The sequence below is a fragment of the Salvia miltiorrhiza genome, chromosome 8, assembly GCF_028751815.1.
Source record: "Salvia miltiorrhiza cultivar Shanhuang (shh) chromosome 8, IMPLAD_Smil_shh, whole genome shotgun sequence".
In the NCBI taxonomy this organism is placed as follows: domain Eukaryota; kingdom Viridiplantae; phylum Streptophyta; class Magnoliopsida; order Lamiales; family Lamiaceae; genus Salvia; species Salvia miltiorrhiza.
Window position 1 is genome coordinate 13,817,071 of NC_080394.1, and position 20,014 is coordinate 13,837,084.

At 32.9% G+C, this 20,014-nt stretch overlaps 2 protein-coding genes across 2 annotated transcripts; both read left to right on the top strand.

Moving 5' to 3' along the window:
* Positions 1-5,253: 5,253 nt before the first annotated feature.
* LOC131001206 (protein LIGHT-DEPENDENT SHORT HYPOCOTYLS 4-like) lies at positions 5,254-6,576 on the top strand. Its single transcript, XM_057927524.1, has 2 exons — positions 5,254-5,522; positions 5,764-6,576. Exon 2 carries the CDS (start codon positions 5,806-5,808, stop codon positions 6,385-6,387), a length of 582 nt encoding a protein of 193 aa, XP_057783507.1. The 5' UTR covers positions 5,254-5,522; positions 5,764-5,805; the 3' UTR covers positions 6,388-6,576.
* An 8,016-nt stretch (positions 6,577-14,592) lies between these two features.
* Positions 14,593-18,881, top strand: LOC131001204 (probable methyltransferase PMT3). The gene is made up of 8 exons (XM_057927522.1): positions 14,593-14,859; positions 15,861-16,320; positions 16,433-16,597; positions 16,718-16,900; positions 17,019-17,613; positions 17,764-17,876; positions 17,985-18,205; positions 18,325-18,881. The coding sequence occupies exons 2-8, from the start codon at positions 16,054-16,056 to the stop codon at positions 18,635-18,637; spliced, it is 1,857 nt and encodes a 618-aa protein (XP_057783505.1). The 5' UTR covers positions 14,593-14,859; positions 15,861-16,053; the 3' UTR covers positions 18,638-18,881.
* The last annotated feature ends 1,133 nt before the right edge of the window (positions 18,882-20,014 follow it).

Sequence of the window (20,014 nt, forward strand, 5' to 3'; positions counted from 1 at the left end):
ATCATAAATTAGAACTAACTAATTGCCATCTTACTAATGGAACATAGTATTTTCCTCAAAAAAGAAAAAAAAAAAGAACAACTTATGGAACATAGTGAAAATACTGTATAAATTGCCCTTAAACTGAAAGCAAGCGAGGACATTGTCACATTGTGGTCACTTAAAAAGGTGTTGTCAAATCAAAGAACTTTATCGACTTTGCATTTGATGTATACATACAATATAGTCTCTCCTTCCCAAAAATTTCAATATGTCACTACCCAACATGCCAACATAACTCATTATTTACTCCAAATTTCAAATGTCATTTTACCTCATACATAATTATCTCTTCTTTATTTCTTTCTTCTACTTTTTCGATAAATATATCTTCAAAAAAAATTATTTTCTCTATCCAATTTTATTATAAATTATTCATTTCTTATTAATCGTGTCCGATCCTTGTGGCCCATTAAATTGGAACGAAAATAGTAAATATAAAGTAGTAGAATGTTCAAATGAGAACCTTAAAGTTCAAGAGTGTTTTTATAGTCAAGATTTACCTTCAATGCACCAATTTGATAGATAAATGTGAAAAACCTGAGTTTGAATCTCACTAGGGGTAAAAAAAAATTATGTATTTTTTTAATATAATTAATTTAACAAGAAATTCAATAATTTTATCCGTTCAGTGCAATGTTCTCAATTTTCACAACAAAATATAATTTATATAGAAAAAGGTTTCGTTGATAATTTGTTTGAACACTGGTTAACAAGTCAATAATTTTTATGAATAAATATTTTTATTTGGATTCGAATCCTAGAGGTGATGAGATTTTCACTATATTATATAGATTCGTCTTCATTAATTATATTAATTTATTTATAGAATTTATTGATTTGTTCATTAATTATTTTCATTTCCTTTCTCTATATATGTATATTGATTGTCGCAGTGCACATTGCATGCATATATTTCCACGTCGTATATATAACGAGAGAGAATTATATATCAATTATGCATGCATGTAAGCTACAATAAGAGATGAGTAATATATTCGAAAAATATATTAGTTAGTTATATCATATTTATATATTGTGTAAACAATAAAATATACTCCCCCGTCCCACCTTTTAGTATCCAACTTTCCTTTTTTGATCGTCCCACATTTTGGTATCCATTTCCATTTTTGGTAAAAGTAGGTGAGGCCCTTACTCCACTTTAATTATTTTAACTCTCACATAAAATGTCACTACAAAAAAACGCGCAAATAGCGACGAAAACTACCGACGGCGGCGCCGCCGCCGGCAATTACCGACGGCACCGCGGCGGCAAAAACGGCGACCCGCCTTTTGACTATTACCGGCGAATTACCGACGGCAAAACGGCCGCCGCTAATTAGCGGCGGTTACGCCGTCGCTAATTTAAATATATATTAATATACATATATATTATTTATTACCGACGGCATTTGCCGTCGGTATTTACCGGCGGCAATCGACCGCCGCTAATCGCCACCGCCGGTGACATCCGGCGATAGCACAACCGCCGTCCGGCCAACGTTACCGACGGCATTTTTCCGCCGCTAATTACCGACGGCAAATGCTAATTACCGACGGCAAATGCCGTCGGTAATTAATTTTATTTTTTTAAATTTTTTTTATTTTTTTTATTTTTTTAATTTTTTTTTCATTTTTTTTTCTTTCATTTATCATCTAATAAATTGATCAAAGATAAAAATACAAAAACATTGAAATCAAATATATATTGAAATACAAGTGAAAATTTAAACATTGATTATTACTAATCTAAGATTATTACTAAGAATTCAAGATTCTTAGTAAGAATCTTATAATTATAACTTAAGAATGTTAATTTAATTAGTGATTCACTCATCAATCATCACTAATCCAAGATTATTACTAAGAATTCAAGATTCTTAGTAAGAATCTTATAATTATAACTTAAGAATGTTAATTTGATTAGTGATTCACTCATCAATCATCACTAATCCAAAATTATTACTAAGAATTCAAGATTCTTAGTAAGAATCTTATAATTATAACTTAAGAATGTTAATTTGATTAGTGATTCATTCATCAATCATCACTAATCTAATATTATTACTAAGCATTCAAGATTATTAGTAAGAAACTTATAATTATAACTTAATAATGTTAATTTGATTAGTGATTCACTCATCAATCAACACTAATCTAATATTATTACTAAGAATTCAAGATTATTGGTAAAAATCTTATAATTATAACTTAAGAATGTTAATTTGATTAGTGATTCACTCATCAATCAACATTAATCTAATATTATTACTAAGAATTCAAGATTCTTAGTAAGAATCTTATAATTATAACTTAAGAATGTTAATTTGATTAGTGATTCACTCATCAATCATCATTAATCCAAGATTCTTACTAAGAATTCAAGATTCTTAGTAAGAATCTTATAATTATAACTTAAGAATGTTAATTTGATTAGTGATTCACTCATCAATCATCACTAATCCAAGATTATTACTAAGAATTCAAGATTCTTAGTAAGAATCTTATAATTATAACTTAAGAATGTTAGATTGATTAGTTATTCACTCATCAATCATCACTAACCCAAGATTATTACTAAGAATTCAAGATTCTTAGTAAGAATCTTATAATTATAACTTAAGAATGTTAATTTGATTAGTGATTCACTCATCAATCATCACTAATCCAAGATTATTACTAAGAATTCAAGATTCTTAGTAAGAATCTTATAATTATAACTTAAGAATGTTAATTTGATTAGTGATTCACTCATCAATCATCACTAATCTAATATTATTACTAAGCATTCAAGATTATTAGTAAGAAACTTATAATTATAACTTAATAATGTTAATTTGATTAGTGATTCACTCATCAATCAACACTAATATAATATTATTACTAAGAATTCAAGATTCTTGGTAAAAATCTTATAATTATAACTTAAGAATGTTAATTTGATTAGTGATTCACTCATCAATCATCACTAATCCAAGATTATTACTAAGAATTCAAGATTCTTAGTAAGAATCTTATAATTATAACTTAAGAATGTTAATTTGATTAGTGATTCACTCATCAATCATCACTAATCTAATATTATTACTAAGAATTCAAGATTCTTATTAAGTAACTTATAATTATAACTTAAGAATGTTAATTTGATTAGTGATTCACTCATCAATCAACACTAAGGTTATGAATGGTGTATAAACTAGATTGATAAAAAAAAAAAAAATCAAAAATTAATAATAAATTAATTAATAAATATTTTTCCGACATAAAAATAAGAACGGAAACGAGCCCAATCCGTAATTAACAACATTTTTTGTATATCATCTCGACATATTCTAAGGTTATGAATATATATGATATTGTATATTGAAGTAGACTTTAAATGAATTAATAGATACTATATATATCAATAATACGAGTGTTCTGTACTGGTGACCATTCGAAAAGAACTTCAAGGTTAAGCGTACTTGACTTAGAGCACAACTAAGATGGGTGACCGACTGGGAAGTTCGTCTAAATTATGCAATACTGTATAAATACCGAAATAAATTGTGGATATACAATAAAATAAATAAATAAATAAAATAAATAAATAAAAAAATAAAATAAAAAAAATAAATTAAAAAATATTACCGAGGGCAAATGCCGTCGGTAATTTGCCCTCGGTAATATCGTGAACAACTCCGGCGTGTGCGCCACCACCGTTCGGTGAAAATTACCGACGGTGATCTCGCCGCCGCTAATTACCGACGGCAAACGCCGTCGGTAATTTTCCGGCAAGTCTCCGCCGTTCAACGGCGGTATTTAACGGCGGAAATGCCGGCGGCTTCGCCGCCGTTAATTGCCGGCGGCGGCCGATCGCCGTCGGTAATGGCGTTGCCGACGAACCGTTTAGCGACGGCGAGTTGCCGCCGGTAATGCCGCCGGTAACACTATTTACCGGCGGCCGTCTTTTGTTACCGACGGCATTTCGCCGTCGGTAATCAACGATTTTTTTGTAGTGTGTGGAACCCTTATTCCACTCACAACACATCAATCACTTTATTAAAACTCGTGTCGTTCTCAACTGGATATCAAAAACCGGGACGGAGGGAGTAATACTATAAATTATTGCTCAAAAACTTGACTGATTTGATGAGAACTCACAAGTCTCCAAAAACACACACCAAATACTCAAATCACAATTAATACTGGAGATCATCTCATAGGTGCTAATGATATCGTCAAGTGTGATACACACCATTAAATAAAAAGTATATATATATATATATATATATATATATGAGTCGGGCTAAAATAAGAGTATTTCTTAAGATATAAAATAATAATCATTTTCAGTCTTTAGATCATCAAGATCTACGGTTGAATTATGTTGGATGAATTTGTGGTTCTGAGTTCGAATCTCAAAGGTAATAAAAATTTATTTTTCACAATTCATACCTTTATACACCAAATTCATACATGTTCTACATAAAATTCATACATTAAAAATTATTTTTATTTCTTATTTTAAGACGTGCTCTCACGGTAGCCCATACATATATATTTGAGTCAAATACTTAATCCGTCCCAATCCAATAGGCTCACTTCTTTTGGACATGAAGATTAAGAAAAATTACTCCCTCCGTCCCTAAAATAACTTCCTCTTTTTCCATTTTGGGACGTCCCCCAAATAACTTCATCTTTCTTTCTTTCCATTTTTGGAAACCTACCCCACCACTAACAATACTTTATTTATTCTTACTTTTCACTTTTCACCACTCCCATTACTAATTATAACACTTTTCACAATTTCCAATAATAATTATATCACTTTTTCTCCACTATCAATACACTTTACAACTTTTTATTAAAACTCGTGTCGTCCCCAAATAGTAAGCCATTTCAGGGACGGAGGGATAGGAAAGTGGTAGTAAAATAATGTGATCCACACCAATTAAGTACAATTTTTTTATCCAAAAAGAAAAATAAGTCTATTAATGGAGTGGGACATCCCAAAAATAAAAATGAGAATGGGAATAATAAGTATAAGTACGGTATATTATTAACATAAACATAATCCACAGTAATAATATTTAAAAAATATTAATAATAGAGTAATTAAGGGTCCTAGGTCCCAATTTCTCCCATGAGGCAGCATTATTATATCTATCATCTCCCCTGCCCTACTCTGCAACCTCTTCCTCTTTTTATATCCACAAAAACCCTACTAGGTCCCTCCCTCTCTCTCATACCATTTTCCATTTTACCAATACTCTCTCTCTTACTCGTAAAAGCGCCACCACCACCACCCACGACAACAACATATCCTACAATGCTACTACTACACTTGCTCTCTCCTCTCTAGGGGAAAGTAAATCAGCCAATCCCTTCAATTTTTTGCAGAAAACAAAGCCATAAAAAAAGCTATATATCCAACCAAATTAACCTCACAAGTTTTCTAGGATTGATCAAATTAACAACAGCCAGAAAAGGGAGATTTCAAGGTCAAGCTTCTTTCCTAGCTACTGTTAAGTCGGAGTAGTATTATCCCCCAAAAGAAAAGAAAAGAAAAGAAAAGGAAAAAAGAAAAAACACCCAATCCCATCCTTCTGCACTATACAATCTCAATTTCCCATATATACTTTCACCCACCCCTTATATATATATGGTAAATAGCAAAACCCTATTTCCTTGATGATCAATCATTGATATTTTCTTCTGTTGGTTTCTTCAACCCTAGATCAGATCCTCCCTCTCTCACTAGAAGATCAGGTAAGTGGAGTCATCATGGACCCAATCACTCAAGAAATGCTGTCATCAAGCACCGAGATGAACACTTTCAGCACCACCTCTCCGCCGTCGTCGTCGTCGTCCGCCGCCACCACGATGGGGTCCTCTTCCTCGGCGTCGTCCCCCACCACTCTCAGCCGATACGAGAACCAGAAGCGGCGCGACTGGAACACCTTCGGGCAGTACCTCCGCAACCACCGGCCGCCGCTCTCCCTGGCCCGCTGCAGCGGCGCCCACGTCCTCGAATTTCTCCGGTATCTGGACCAGTTCGGGAAAACCAAGGTCCACACCCAGCTCTGCCCCTTCTTCGGCCACCCCAACCCCCCCGCCCCCTGCCCGTGCCCCCTCCGCCAGGCCTGGGGCAGCCTCGACGCCCTCATCGGCCGCCTCCGGGCAGCCTATGAGGAAAACGGAGGCAAGCCTGAGGCCAACCCCTTCGGCGCACGGGCTGTCCGCCTTTACCTCCGCGAGGTCCGCGATTCGCAGTCCAAAGCCAGGGGGATCAGCTACGAGAAGAAGAAGCGGAAGCGCCCTCCGCCGCAGCCCGCCTCATTGCCGCCGCCGGAGAGAGGAACCTGATTCCCATATTGCATGGAATGTCGATCATCTCTTGCTGTTTTTATAGTCTATCTCTACTAGCACTAAATTAAGTCATTTCATGAATCATGCATCATCTATTAAGCCAAGGTACCCTAACTTTTTCCCTATCCTTAATTCTTACAAGATTGTTGTCTTATGCTATTTTTAGTATAAATGTTCGTTAGATTTTATGGGCTTCATGATTATTTCTTATTTGGTAGTTTTGGAAGTGGTAGTTTATGTGGTTGGTTTCTAATTATGGTTAGAAAATCTTGATTGGTAATTCATGTTGTGATGAAACTTGGCAGGTTCATGATACTATTGGCAGGTACTAAGATCTATGTGACTGTGTTTGTGTGTGTGTGAGAGAGAGAGTATATGATATGTGATTGTGTGTATATATGTTACAATAAGATTAATATATATTCTGAAAATTTGAGATTTGCATATCATGTTTGGTGACCCTTTTGCAAGATTTTGAGGGTTTTTTTAATGGGTGTTGGCAAATCATCCAGATATGAAAGGGAAAAGGATGAGTAGCTTTGCAAGAATCATATGTCAGCATTGTCTGGCACTAAAACTTGTCATTTGCTCTAGGACGAGTCATACTTCGTGATCACTAGTTTCCCTTTCTATATATATACTTGTTTCTTTTGCTAATTTGCTATATATAAATATATTAATGTAAACATATGTAAGTTGCGGACACTAGCTAGAATTTCGATCTACGAATATACTATATTTGGTGGCTGGTGTGGTGTCGTCTGTCAAAATATATTTCATATATATATGGGTGTTTAATGATTATTGAAAATACTCAAAATATTTTACACCGCTATATATATATATCTCACTTATTGGGGCTCTATTTCTCATTGAAAATCACCTATAGGAGTCTTCTCTTGCCCTTTCTATTGAACTTGTGGTTTATATATATCTTATACTTTGTTATCGCCCATAAGATCATGTGCATGGATATTATATTATAAGAGAAAGTTAAATATGAAATATAGTATAGAAAAGTCGAACTATAATTAAGTTTTTGGTTTATATCCAACTCATAAATATGCTAGTTGATCTATCACCATTTCTCAAGATTCAAATGTGTCATATCACTCTTACATGTTCCCCAAAGAGAAGATAGCATTAAATTAGTCAAGTAGACTCACATGAACTCTTTCCACAGTTAAATTTAGTTAGGTATTCATTAAATTGTATCTTCATCCATATATGGAAAAGGGGAGAAAAAATCCATTGATTTTGCTGGTATCCAAGAAACACATGTGGCCTAAATCTCGACGGGTCCATGGTAGCTCTTATATATATAAAAAATTCAACCCCTATGGATATATATTTATATATATATATATATATCATGATCCATTCGCATATCACTTTCATTTGTGATTTTCAGACAGCATATATAGAAAAGCTAGGTTCTCTGATTTCATCGTTTGCATCATTAGGTTATTGGTTGCACCTTAATTTGTTCGAATTCATTATAATGTATGTATTTTCAAAGACATAAACCTGAAATGTTTCGGTTGATTTAGATGATGTTGTGGATCTACATATATACACTATTTATTAGCAGTAAACTTACTGTATATAGCAGCAAGTTATGCATATCTTTTCCAATGAAGAAATTCTATTTTATTCATCTCGTGAAGATCATCAGCATTTATATCCATATATGCGAAAGATTGTCTGTTCTTACATTAGAGACCAAGAGAAATATTGTCCCTTATATAAGAGGTAAGAAAACCGGATTACCTGTTTGCTTATCATCAAATTAAAAACCATCAGTAATAATCAATCCACCAAATTAATGAAATAATTAAGGAGTGTTTATTTTATTTATATGTCCTCTAAATCAGTGGATGAAGTGTGCTTCTTATAATAATTAGATTGGTCATTATATGTCAGTAATTTTGATATATGCATGTTCTTTTTATCAAGTGTATATATCCATAACTAATTAAGATTGGGTTGTAAGGGTAGCTTGCTAGCTGTGCTATTATCAATTTCTAATTTGTGAACTTGATTAGTTTATAAGTTTTATTCTAAATGATTGGTTCAGCTCAGCTTTTAGAGATTTTCCACTCTCAAAGGGCTACAAATAATTAATGCATGGTACATCTCGTTTAATACTAATTCAAAAAAAAAAAAAAAAGTCTTTTCGTACGATCATTTTATTAATTAAGCCAAAGATAATGCAATGTCAAATCATAATCTTTTCTAAACATTGTATTCTCTATATTTGTAGCTGTTCACTTAGTGTGATTTGATTAGCATATTTTTGTTTCATTGATTGCATTATCAAAAACTTTATTGTATTCGCTGTTTGTTAGTGTCCTTAATGCATGGTAGCCCGATCCATAGTTCACTTTTAATTGGATAATTGATTAATTAATTCCATCATCATGATCTGAATGAAATATTTACATGGATTTATTTAATTAATCATAATATATAGTTGAATAAAGGAAATTTTATTAAATAATCACTGGTCAGATTGCAATATATACATGCACACACACTTGTTCTTCACACCTTATTTGAATGGATACTCCACATTATGCTGAATACGACTGAGATTAACACTTTCCATTTATCTTGGATTTAAACAAACTATTTCATCCGTCTACGAAAAATATGATACTTTTGTCATTTTTTGTGTCCATAAAAAATATAGCACTTTTTTTTAGAACATATCCTCACATTTTTTCCTTAATTTTTATCCTTACAAACACTTCTTAGAGCATCCACATCCGTTCAGTAAGTAGCTTATTTATTCAAGGAGGGGATCACTTATGAGTCAATAGCCTACATTGGTCGACTCATCCACAAATCGATTCATCCATATAAAAAGTGGATGAGTAAGTTATGAGTCGACCCCTTACATCCGTTGACTAAGACTCAAGTCCCCTTAAAAGTGGCGTGTGCATGCGCCCGCCTTACATAAAGGCGGATAAGTAAGGCTCGAGTAAGCATCCACTTACATCAGCTTACTCATCTGAGAAACGACTCGAGTCCCCTTGAATGAGTAAGCCGATGTGGATGCTCTTATTTACAAAAAAAAAAAAATCACCTCAAATTCAATTTTAACCATACATCTCATAAAATAGAGGGATATTTTTTCAACTACATAAAAATCATTACCAATTTTATTAGAACATGTGCCCACCAAAAGTGTTATACTTTTGGTGGACGGAGGAAATAAGATTTAATGTATTAAGTGTGATAGGTGAGATGTCCAAAATAAAAAGTAAAAGAATATATAAAAGGTAGTATAACTTTTGCAAAATAAAGAAATGTCTCAAGATAAGTGATATGTCCAAACTAAAAATTGTTACAAGATTGGTGGGATGGACGGAGTAGTGCATAACACTAAAACTTGACGTTATATTCAACTTTCAAGAAAAAATAGAGATTAATTACATTTTCTTTATTGCAAGGCTGATTTATCTCAAAAATCATGCCTAATTAAATGCAGTACATTTACTAACAGGTAAATGAAATGCATGCATGCGTGAACCAAATTCTTTACTACTAAACCTAAACGCGTATACTTAAATCACTTTATCTTAGAATCCCCTTGGTTAAAACCAACAAATCTCAACTCCATTTTTTTTTACGTAAAGCGTATATATATTTGCTAGTCCCCCCCTTTAATGCTAGACTGTCATTTTCACGAACTTTTCCCCCCACGCAGTAAACACAAAAGTACAACAACAAAAAAAGTAAAAAATAAAAATCACAAAAATGTATAAAAAGGAAAAGGAAATAAAAGAAAAGAAAATAGAGTTGGTATATCTAAAAAAGAAAGGGGTACGAGAATCCCTCTGAATTCACTCATCAGTCCAAAACTGAGAGTCTTGAGCTGACTTGACATAAAGAGCTTTAGTGGGGCCCATGGGCCTGCTCCCCGCACGTGGGCCTCCGTCACACTGTCGGCCCAGTTTCAATGTTAGTACCACCGCCCGGCCAGATCCCGACACGTGGACGGATCGACGGTCATGACGCCGTGTTGTCTATGTTGACGTGGACCATACACCCCTGCCCTGTCTTGTCCGCACCAGAAAACCAAAATTTTCTTGCTTCTTTGAGGTTTTTCCACATTATTTGCCCCGTATTTGAGTTGACGACTTTTCATCAGCTGTATTTTAATTTTTGGAATGGTAAGCGTTTCATCACATATGTATTTTTTTTTTTTTTGAGATCAATTTCATGACCATATGTTTGTATTTAGAATTAGAAGTTAGCATCGAGGCTGACTTGGAAATGGAATACACATGTGCAAACATGTAAAAAAGTATAATAAAAAAGGCATTGTTAGAAACGCATGTCGTTTTGAGAGTGCTCGTTGGAGTAACACGGTACAGTTATTACCAACATATAAATATTGAAGACCTCTCCTTCATTCTCTATCCTATGTGGCACTCTCACAAGTGAGTATTTTGATCATTCTCAATTTTATATTATATGGCATTTGTACATCTTTTCTTCATCCATCTCACATTGAAATTATCCTAAACTTCATCAATTCATAATCTATATAAAATGCTCAATAATCTTCATGTATCTTAAACTTCATCAATTCATAATCTATATAAAAGGCTCAATCTTCATGTAGACATTAGGCCATCTATTTTTTCCACATTGATATTATCTTTAATCATTGGAAAATATAGATAAAGAAATACTTATAATATGTATTTCAAATAAATAGTTTTCCACATATTTTTATAACTGTAATAGATTTTCACATTAAATTTATAATAAACTTCATAATTCAAAATCTAAAAAGTCGAAATTAAATTTCAATATTTGCAAACCTAAATAAAAGTATAGATGTTTTTGAAATAAATAGGTTATTAAACTGAACTTGGTTAAAGTAAATAAAATGATCGTTAGATATATTTTAAATAAATAAGTAATATAATTTAATTTGGTCATATAAAATAAAGAAAATGATAGTAAGATATATTAAATAAATAAGTTCTTCAATTTAATTTGATCATGTATATAATTTGAAATAATCCTCATTTTCACATTAAACTCATAACCTAAATAAAAAGCTTATTTTTCATTAATATTTTAGCTTTTCATCATTCTCACATTAATATTCTATTGAACTTAATCACTGAAGATCTAGATAAAGAAATACTTAAACTATGTATTTCAAACACATAGTTTTTCATATATATTTTTTTATAATTGCAATAGTTTTCCACATTCAATTGAATTTGGATATATAAAATAAATAAAATGATACTTGAATATATTTTAAATAAATAGGTTATTCAATTTAATTTGGTCATATGAAATAAAGAAAATGATACTAAGATATATGTTAAATAAATAAGTTTTTCAAATTAATTTGAAATAAATCCTCATTTCCAAATAATCTCATAATAATCTAGATAAAACACTTAATCTCCATTCATATATTAGCCTTTCATCGTTTGAATTTTGGTTGAGACGGATGATCAACTAAGGTAACAAATTATATTTAATTATCTATATATTTCAATAACTTAAATAAGTATGAGTAGTGGTGGGTATTACGATAAATTGGTCCTCAATCAAAATGTATAGTAAATAGTAATTATTTATTAATTTTTAAACGAATACAGGTGTGGATATATAAATTCAAAATGAGTCTAATCAATTGTATAATATCCAAATATGTACCTTAAATTTGATTTTTTATATTTTGTTATTTATCTATGTACTATATCAATTATCTACATACTGAAAGATCTCCACTAGTCTTTATTCTATGTGGCAATCACACAATTTATATTTGTTTCACTCCCAATTCTACACCATATGACATTTATACATTTGTTTTCATCTATCCCACATTGAGTTTATACTAAACTGCATCAATTCATAACCTAAATAAAAGGGTCAATCTCCATGAATATATTAGCTCATCTATCTTTCCCACATTGATATTCTATAAAATTTAATTATGGGAAAACCTTGATAAAGAAATACTTATGATATGTATTTCAAATAAACAGTATTCCATATTTTATTTTATAGTTGCAATAGTTTTTCATATTAGATTTATACTACTAAACTTCATAATTCAAGTTTAAGAAAATTATAATTAGATTTCAATAATTGGAAACCTAAATAAAAGTATAGATATTCTCGAAATAAATAGGTTATTCAAATCAAATGAATTTAGTCGTATAAAAAAATAATACTTAAATATATTTTAAATAAATAAGTTATTCAATTTAATTTGGTCATATAAATAAAGAAAATGATACTAAGATATGTACGAAAAAAATAATTTCTTCAATTTAATTTTGATCATGTAAAATAATTTGAAATAAACTTCATTCTCACATTAATCTCACAATGATGTATCTTAATAAAAGGCTTAATCTTTATTCATATATTAAATATTTTTTTTATGAATCAAATTTGATGATGTTTAAAAAAAATAAAGAAAAAGCGAAGAAATTTGTAGGAAGAGAGAGAATAAAAAAAAGTTAGGGGGAAAAACTCTCGTTTTATATACTCCTATATAAATTTGATCCTCCATATATACAGATCTAAAAGAAAAGATATCCCATCTTTTGGGCTGAAAATTTGTGATCCTATCAAATTTTTTGGGTCTGAATTCGAAAAATCTGTGGTCATTGAAGCCCCACGCGTGAACCAAAATTGGGCTAAGAAAAACTGAGCCCAATGAGATGTAAATACACTCAAAATACAAATGTCGGTATCAATCCAGCTCAGAAATTGCTCACCGACAGCATCATTCACTTTCCCCTTTTTCCAATATCACCGCATGACACCCACTATTTCATTTATTAAATTTTCATAATAACTAAGTAATTAATAATCCCTCCGTTCAATAATTCAAGGCCTACTTTCCTTTTTGGTCCGTCCACCAATTCAAGGCCTATTTATTTTTAGTAAATTTTTATTCATATTTTAATTGATGGGTCCCAATAAACAATATTTTTTCTCTACTCAACTAATAAATAATATACTTTGTGGATCCCTTTCTCCACTCAACCAATAAACAATACATTTTGTGGATTCCTTTTTCCACCCAACTAATAAAAGTACACTTTTTCTTAAAACCCGTGTTTTACCTCCTAGGTCTTGAATTAGTGGACGAATGGAGTATCCATTATTTACCACTTTGCTCTTATTTGAAATCTAAGACCTCTCGAGTCTTTAGATGTCTCAACTTTATTACTTTGACTAAATATTATTAAATATTAATATTTGGATTCGATCTTGATATAATAGGGCGGTTGATTTTTTTACATTGATTGATCTCGTCAAATTATACCATTCATGATAATTACCTTAATTACAAAAATATTAGTATAATTCTTGAATAGTACTCAATTAATTGTCTACGTCAAGGTAAATATAGAATTTCCAATTTGGAGACTATCGATTTATTATGTCCTAGTAATAAGCACCTAATCAATTGAAAATGTAGGCATGTTACAATTATTGTTTGAGATGGATTTAGTTGAACCTTCTTATTTTTTTGAGGCAAATTTTATTTATTTATTTTAGAAGGGAGTTTAGTTGCACATTAAATGTGCCAATGGTTTTCATTTTTGTTTTTTTCTTTTCTTTTTCCAAATTTCCCTTCATATGGTATGTGACGTTGAATAGACATACGAATTGTCATTATGTCAATTTATAGTTTTAATTAATGACTTCAAACTTTTTCTACGTTTTAATAATTTCGTTTGCTTGTTTTTGTCACGCAATTAGTAACTTGCATCTAATGGTATGATGAATTTGGATTCGACTCCAGGTTATTACAAACAAATCAAAATTAATGGCAAACAGTTATTGCAAATGAGTCTTTTATGGTAATGTTGTTGAATAAATTATGAGTGCTTGCATCAAGATTGAAAAGCGCCGACAATTATTTGAATGCCTAAAGCTATATCATGAAATTATATATCTTATTTATAATTTAACGTATTAGACTATTAATAAATCAGAAAATTAGACTTTACTTTCTCTTTTAACCTAGATATATTAAATTTTTCAATATTGTTAAACTGTTAGTGTTTTCTATTTAAGAATACTAATTCACAGATATGTCAAAAAAAGAAAAGAAAAAAGAATACTAATATTTCATAGAAATTGAATTAAGGCCCACAGAAAAATAAAAGTTTCACCTTTTTCCCCTCCAAATAAGGGAAAAACACACACGCAAAGCAAGACAGTAAAATCACAGAAATTCAAAACAGATCTAACCCCATTCATTAACTCTCTCTCTCTCTCTCTCTCTCTCTCTCTTCCTGAGATTTACAAATGTTTCCAATTACTATAAAGACGGCACCTTAGCTTTATCTTCACTCACTCACCTCTCCAGCACGCACAATATTGGATCGATAACAATTTATTTGTACTGTAATTATTCCTTCAATCTAACTCAGATCTGCCGGTCTCAATATTTTCGATCCGGTAAGCACTTCGCAATCCTGATCTGGCTTTCATTTGATTGGAAAATTAGGATAATTGATCTATTTGGTTCATTCCAATGCAAAGTTGTTAACTTTTTTGTTTTTATTGCAATGTCGAAATCTGTGAATGCACTATGTAATGAAATTGGATGGGGATTCGAAGTTTTATATTCGTAGATCTGCGTGCTCTGGACATTTTGTTGAGAAAGATTAGATTTTGTTACTTTTGAGAAACTTGGTTTGCATAATGATTGGACGTATCTTGCTTGTGATCATTCAATCAAAATAGGCAATGATTTGCTACATTCGTAGATAGCTGAATCTGAAAATTTATTTCTACAATTGTTCATTCTGCAAGAAAAAAATTCAATGTAACTGTGAATCTAGTTGCGAGAGAAACTTGGTTCCTCTAAACGAAATTAGTTTTACTCTGGTAGTACCGTGATTGTTCATTTCTAAATGCTCAGTGCATGCGACCTTATGCTGTAGTTTTTATTTATCGCAGACACTCCGAGATCGGCGGTACTTTATTTTTTCTCCCTCTAAAAATTGGTGTTATTTTTATATTTTCTTGAAAAACTAAACATACATTGTCTTAGAGCTTTATCTTCTCTTAGATCTGTTGGACATCTCAGCTAATTTTACTTGTGTAATTGTGTATGTCTTTAGACTTTACCCTCACACCGTGGTTGCCTTTTTGTTTGTGGTTTCTTTATACTACTCTTGTTGTGGTTATAGCGTTGAAAAGAGAAATGACAATTGAGCCAGTTCTATCTCTCGACTTGCAACTTATTTTGCTAAATTTATTGTATGTACTCTATTATGTTAAGACTTGTAATACAATTCCGTTTTGTTAAGCATACGTAGGAGGAATAGTAATTTTTTTTATTCTCATGAATTATTTTTTTGATTGAAAATTATTATGTTGATTTTTCTGGCATTAATGATTTATTAACATTCTCATACTTGTCAAATTTATCTAATTGTCTATTGATGTTACAGGTTGCTACACTGAATAGTGGTGATTGTAATTTCTTGGTTGATAGACTCCAAAATCTCTGTAACACGACTAAACTTCTGAACCATATGGTCCAGATTTTGAGGCAATAGTTTTACCCCAACAAGAGAAAAAAGGGAAAAACTTAGGGTGGTTGGAGAGGCGGGGGCCTTTTCAAGTTTTAGTTAATCTACATAAATGTCGAGGGGACGGCCAGATGGAGCACAAAAGAAGCGGTGGTTGACTACTGTATGTGTTGTAGCTCTATTTCTTGTTTTTCTATATGTCTACTATGGCTCTAAGAATACCGGGGAGTCTGCTTTAGAGTATGGCAGCCGGTCTTTGAGAAAGCTGGGGTCTTCTTACTTGGGCGGAGATGAAGATTCTGATCTTGGTGGTAAGCAAGATGAAGCCAAGTTCGGGCTAGATGACAGTGAGGATGGCATGACTCCCAAGAGCTTCCCTGTAAGTGTTTAGACAACACATTTTGTGCAAATCAAGTTTGTCTCTCATCATAAAAATGATACGAATTGTCTCTAATTGACTGTTTATGATCTCATTGTGTTCGGTTTCTAAGGTCTGTGATGATCGCCATTCGGAACTGATTCCCTGTCTGGACAGAAATCTTATTTATCAAATGAGACTGAAGCTGGACCTATCATTGATGGAGCACTACGAGAGGCACTGCCCGTTACCTGAAAGGCGGTTCAATTGTTTGATTCCTCCTCCTCCTGGGTACAAGGTGAGGTCTTCGAGCTCTAGGTTTATAGAACTGTTTTTGAAGTTTGCTGCATAATAAAGTTGGCGAATAGATTGTTTTGCTTCTTTCTTTAATTCTTTTGATCCTTTCTTGGAGTTACAGATCCCGATTAAGTGGCCAAGTAGCAGAGATGAGGTTTGGAAAGCTAATATACCTCACACTCACCTTGCACACGAGAAGTCGGACCAGAACTGGATGGTTGTTAAAGGCGATAAGATTCATTTCCCCGGAGGAGGCACCCACTTTCATTATGGAGCAGATAAATATATCGCACACTTGGCAAATGTAAGTTTCTCGCTATCATAGTACCAAGAATTGCATAATTAACGTGATTTAGTAAATATACTGCAATAACTGATTTATAATAAAACTCAATTTTTGTAATTTTGCTTTCATTTGGCAGATGCTCAACTTTTCAAACAATGTGTTGAACAATGAAGGAAGATTGCGCACGGTTTTTGACGTCGGCTGTGGTGTGGCAAGTTTTGGCGGTTACCTACTTTCATCCGATATCATTACCATGTCGCTTGCTCCTAACGACGTGCACCAAAATCAAATCCAATTTGCTCTGGAGAGAGGGATACCTGCATATTTAGGTGTTCTTGGGACGAAGAGACTTCCTTATCCGAGCAGGTCTTTCGAACTTGCTCACTGTTCTCGTTGTAGAATCGATTGGTTGCAGAGGGACGGAATCCTTCTCCTTGAATTAGATCGGGTGCTTAGACCTGGAGGCTATTTCGCCTACTCGTCTCCCGAAGCTTATGCTCAGGACGAAGAGGATCTGAGAATATGGAAGGAGATGAGTGCGCTCGTGGAGCGCATGTGTTGGAGAATCGCGGTGAAGAAAAACCAAACCGTCATTTGGCAGAAGCCGTTGAGTAATGATTGCTATTTGGAGAGAGAACCCGGTACTCAGCCACCTCTCTGCCGATCTGATGACGACCCTGATGCTGTCGGGAGCGTGCCGATGGAGGCGTGCATTACGCCTTATTCTGATCGTAAGCATCTTACTACATTTATTACCTAGAGTCTAGAGATCTCTTTTAAGGAAAAAGAAGAAAAACTTAAGTCTGCCTCAAAAAGTCCATGGCAAAGTTTCTCTGATATGACTTTAGTTATTTATGTAACATTTTGTTTCTCATTATCAGATGATCACAAAACAAAAGGTAGTGGACTGGCGCCATGGCCTGCTCGATTAACTACTCCTCCTCCACGCCTTGCTGATTTTGGCTATTCGAGTGATATGTTCGAGAAGGACATGGTAAATGGGCACATTCTTTCTCTATTTCTTAAACCCCTACAACTCATTATGCTCGTGCATGCATATGTGCCCAAATATATTGATATTATTCTCGCTGATTAAAAACAGGAACTATGGAGGCGGAGGGTTGACAACTACTGGAGTCTCTTGAGCCCGAAGATCTCATCCGATACTATCAGGAACGTGATGGACATGAAAGCGAACTTGGGGTCGTTTGCTGCTGCCTTGAAAGACAAGGATGTGTGGGTGATGAACGTTGTAGCTGACGATGGACCCAAAACGCTTAAGATTGTCTATGACAGAGGCTTGATTGGCTCAGTTCATAACTGGTACGCCAATTAACTGTGGTGGCTCAAGATGTTTTGATGTTTTTCTTTCGTTAGTGATCTAGTATTAGTTGATGACAGCACCATTCATAAGTTTTGAGTCCTTATTTAATAAACTGCAGGTGTGAAGCCTTCTCTACGTACCCGAGAACCTATGATTTGCTCCACGCCTGGAACATCCTTTCAGACATCGAGAAGAAGGGTTGCAGTGGCGAGGATCTACTGCTTGAGATGGACCGCATTCTCAGGCCTACCGGATTTGCCATTTTCCGGGACAGGCAGCCAGTTATCGACTTTGTGAAGAAGTATCTGGCTGCGTTGCACTGGGAAGCAGTGGCGACCGGAGAGCCCAATCAGGACGATGGAGACGAGGTTGTTTTTATCATCCAGAAGAAGCTGTGGCTGACAAGTGAGAGCTTCAGAGATGCAGAGTAGGCTGTTGTGGTTGGTCGATGTGCCTCTTGTTATATTTGTTCAACATATTCTTGGGATTAAAGAAGCATTTTCCCAAGAGGTAAAGGGAAAATCATTTCTATTTTAGTGGACAATGCATGGAGTAATTTATTTATAGGCTACATTTTGATTGATTGTGTTATTGTAAAATTAAGATTTTGGTGAACTATAGTTGCTACTCAGAATAATTTTTTAGCCAAATATTTATGTAATGATATATTTTTAAGTTCTCCCTTTTTATTGTTTTCTTTTAGTTCTTCGTATTCAAGAATCCTGTTACATCTTGTATCTTGCGCGAGAAAATGGTTTGAGTCATTTCTTGTAACAAGAAGAAAATTACATAAGCCTACATAAGAGAGAAATTGGATTAGCTAGACAAGTCTAGTGCGATAGGTTATGATAATATTTTGCACACTATATATATATATATATATATATATAGGGTGTGGTTCTAGAGAGAACTACATTATTTGTGAGAACGGGAGAACCATCAAATCTAATGCATCCACTATAAAAATTAATGCACGCATTCGCTGTTAAAATTAATGCACGCATTCGCTGTTAAAATTAATACACTATATATATATATATATATATTTCTAAAATTATTAACAATTTTAAATAAAGAAATTTAAAGGTTGCGCCACAATTCACAAGGGATTCGAACCCAACACCTTTAACCTTACGCATGAATCCCTTACCGCTTGGCCAACACTTGCACACAGTACCAATTCAATTTCATTTCTTGACGTAGTTAATCGTACAGATAACTTTTACGCCCTTCCAAAAATGTTTATGAGTTAACTTGAGCTGTTAATTCTAATTGTTAGAGTGTGAATACTTTATATATTGTATTGTCATTATGTAAACTATGACAGAGACTTATGGTACATGTGGAGTTATGAGCTGTCAGATATGATATTCTTAAGGATAAGCATTTTCACTAATCTTTTATCATATCATACATATTCTCGTAAAGTGATTGGATAAAGTCATTTATAAATATAAATTAAGAATCATTTTCAGTCATTAAATTATAAAAAATTATGACGGATTCATTACTTTATTGAATAAATTCATTTATAGTTGTGGATTTGAATCCTATTAGAACTTAAAGTATATATATATAGTTCATCTTCTTTTACAATGAATTTATCATATATATTTAGTTCATCTTCTTTTACAATGAATTTATCATGTTTCACTGGAAATTTATTATGTTTCACTAGAAATTCATCATATTTTCATAATTCACAGTCTTATTTTTAAATGGATTTGAGGCCTAATCCGAATATCCGATCCTCTCATAAATTCCCTCATTTTCTGAAATATTTTTTTCATTGATAAAGAGAAACTGAT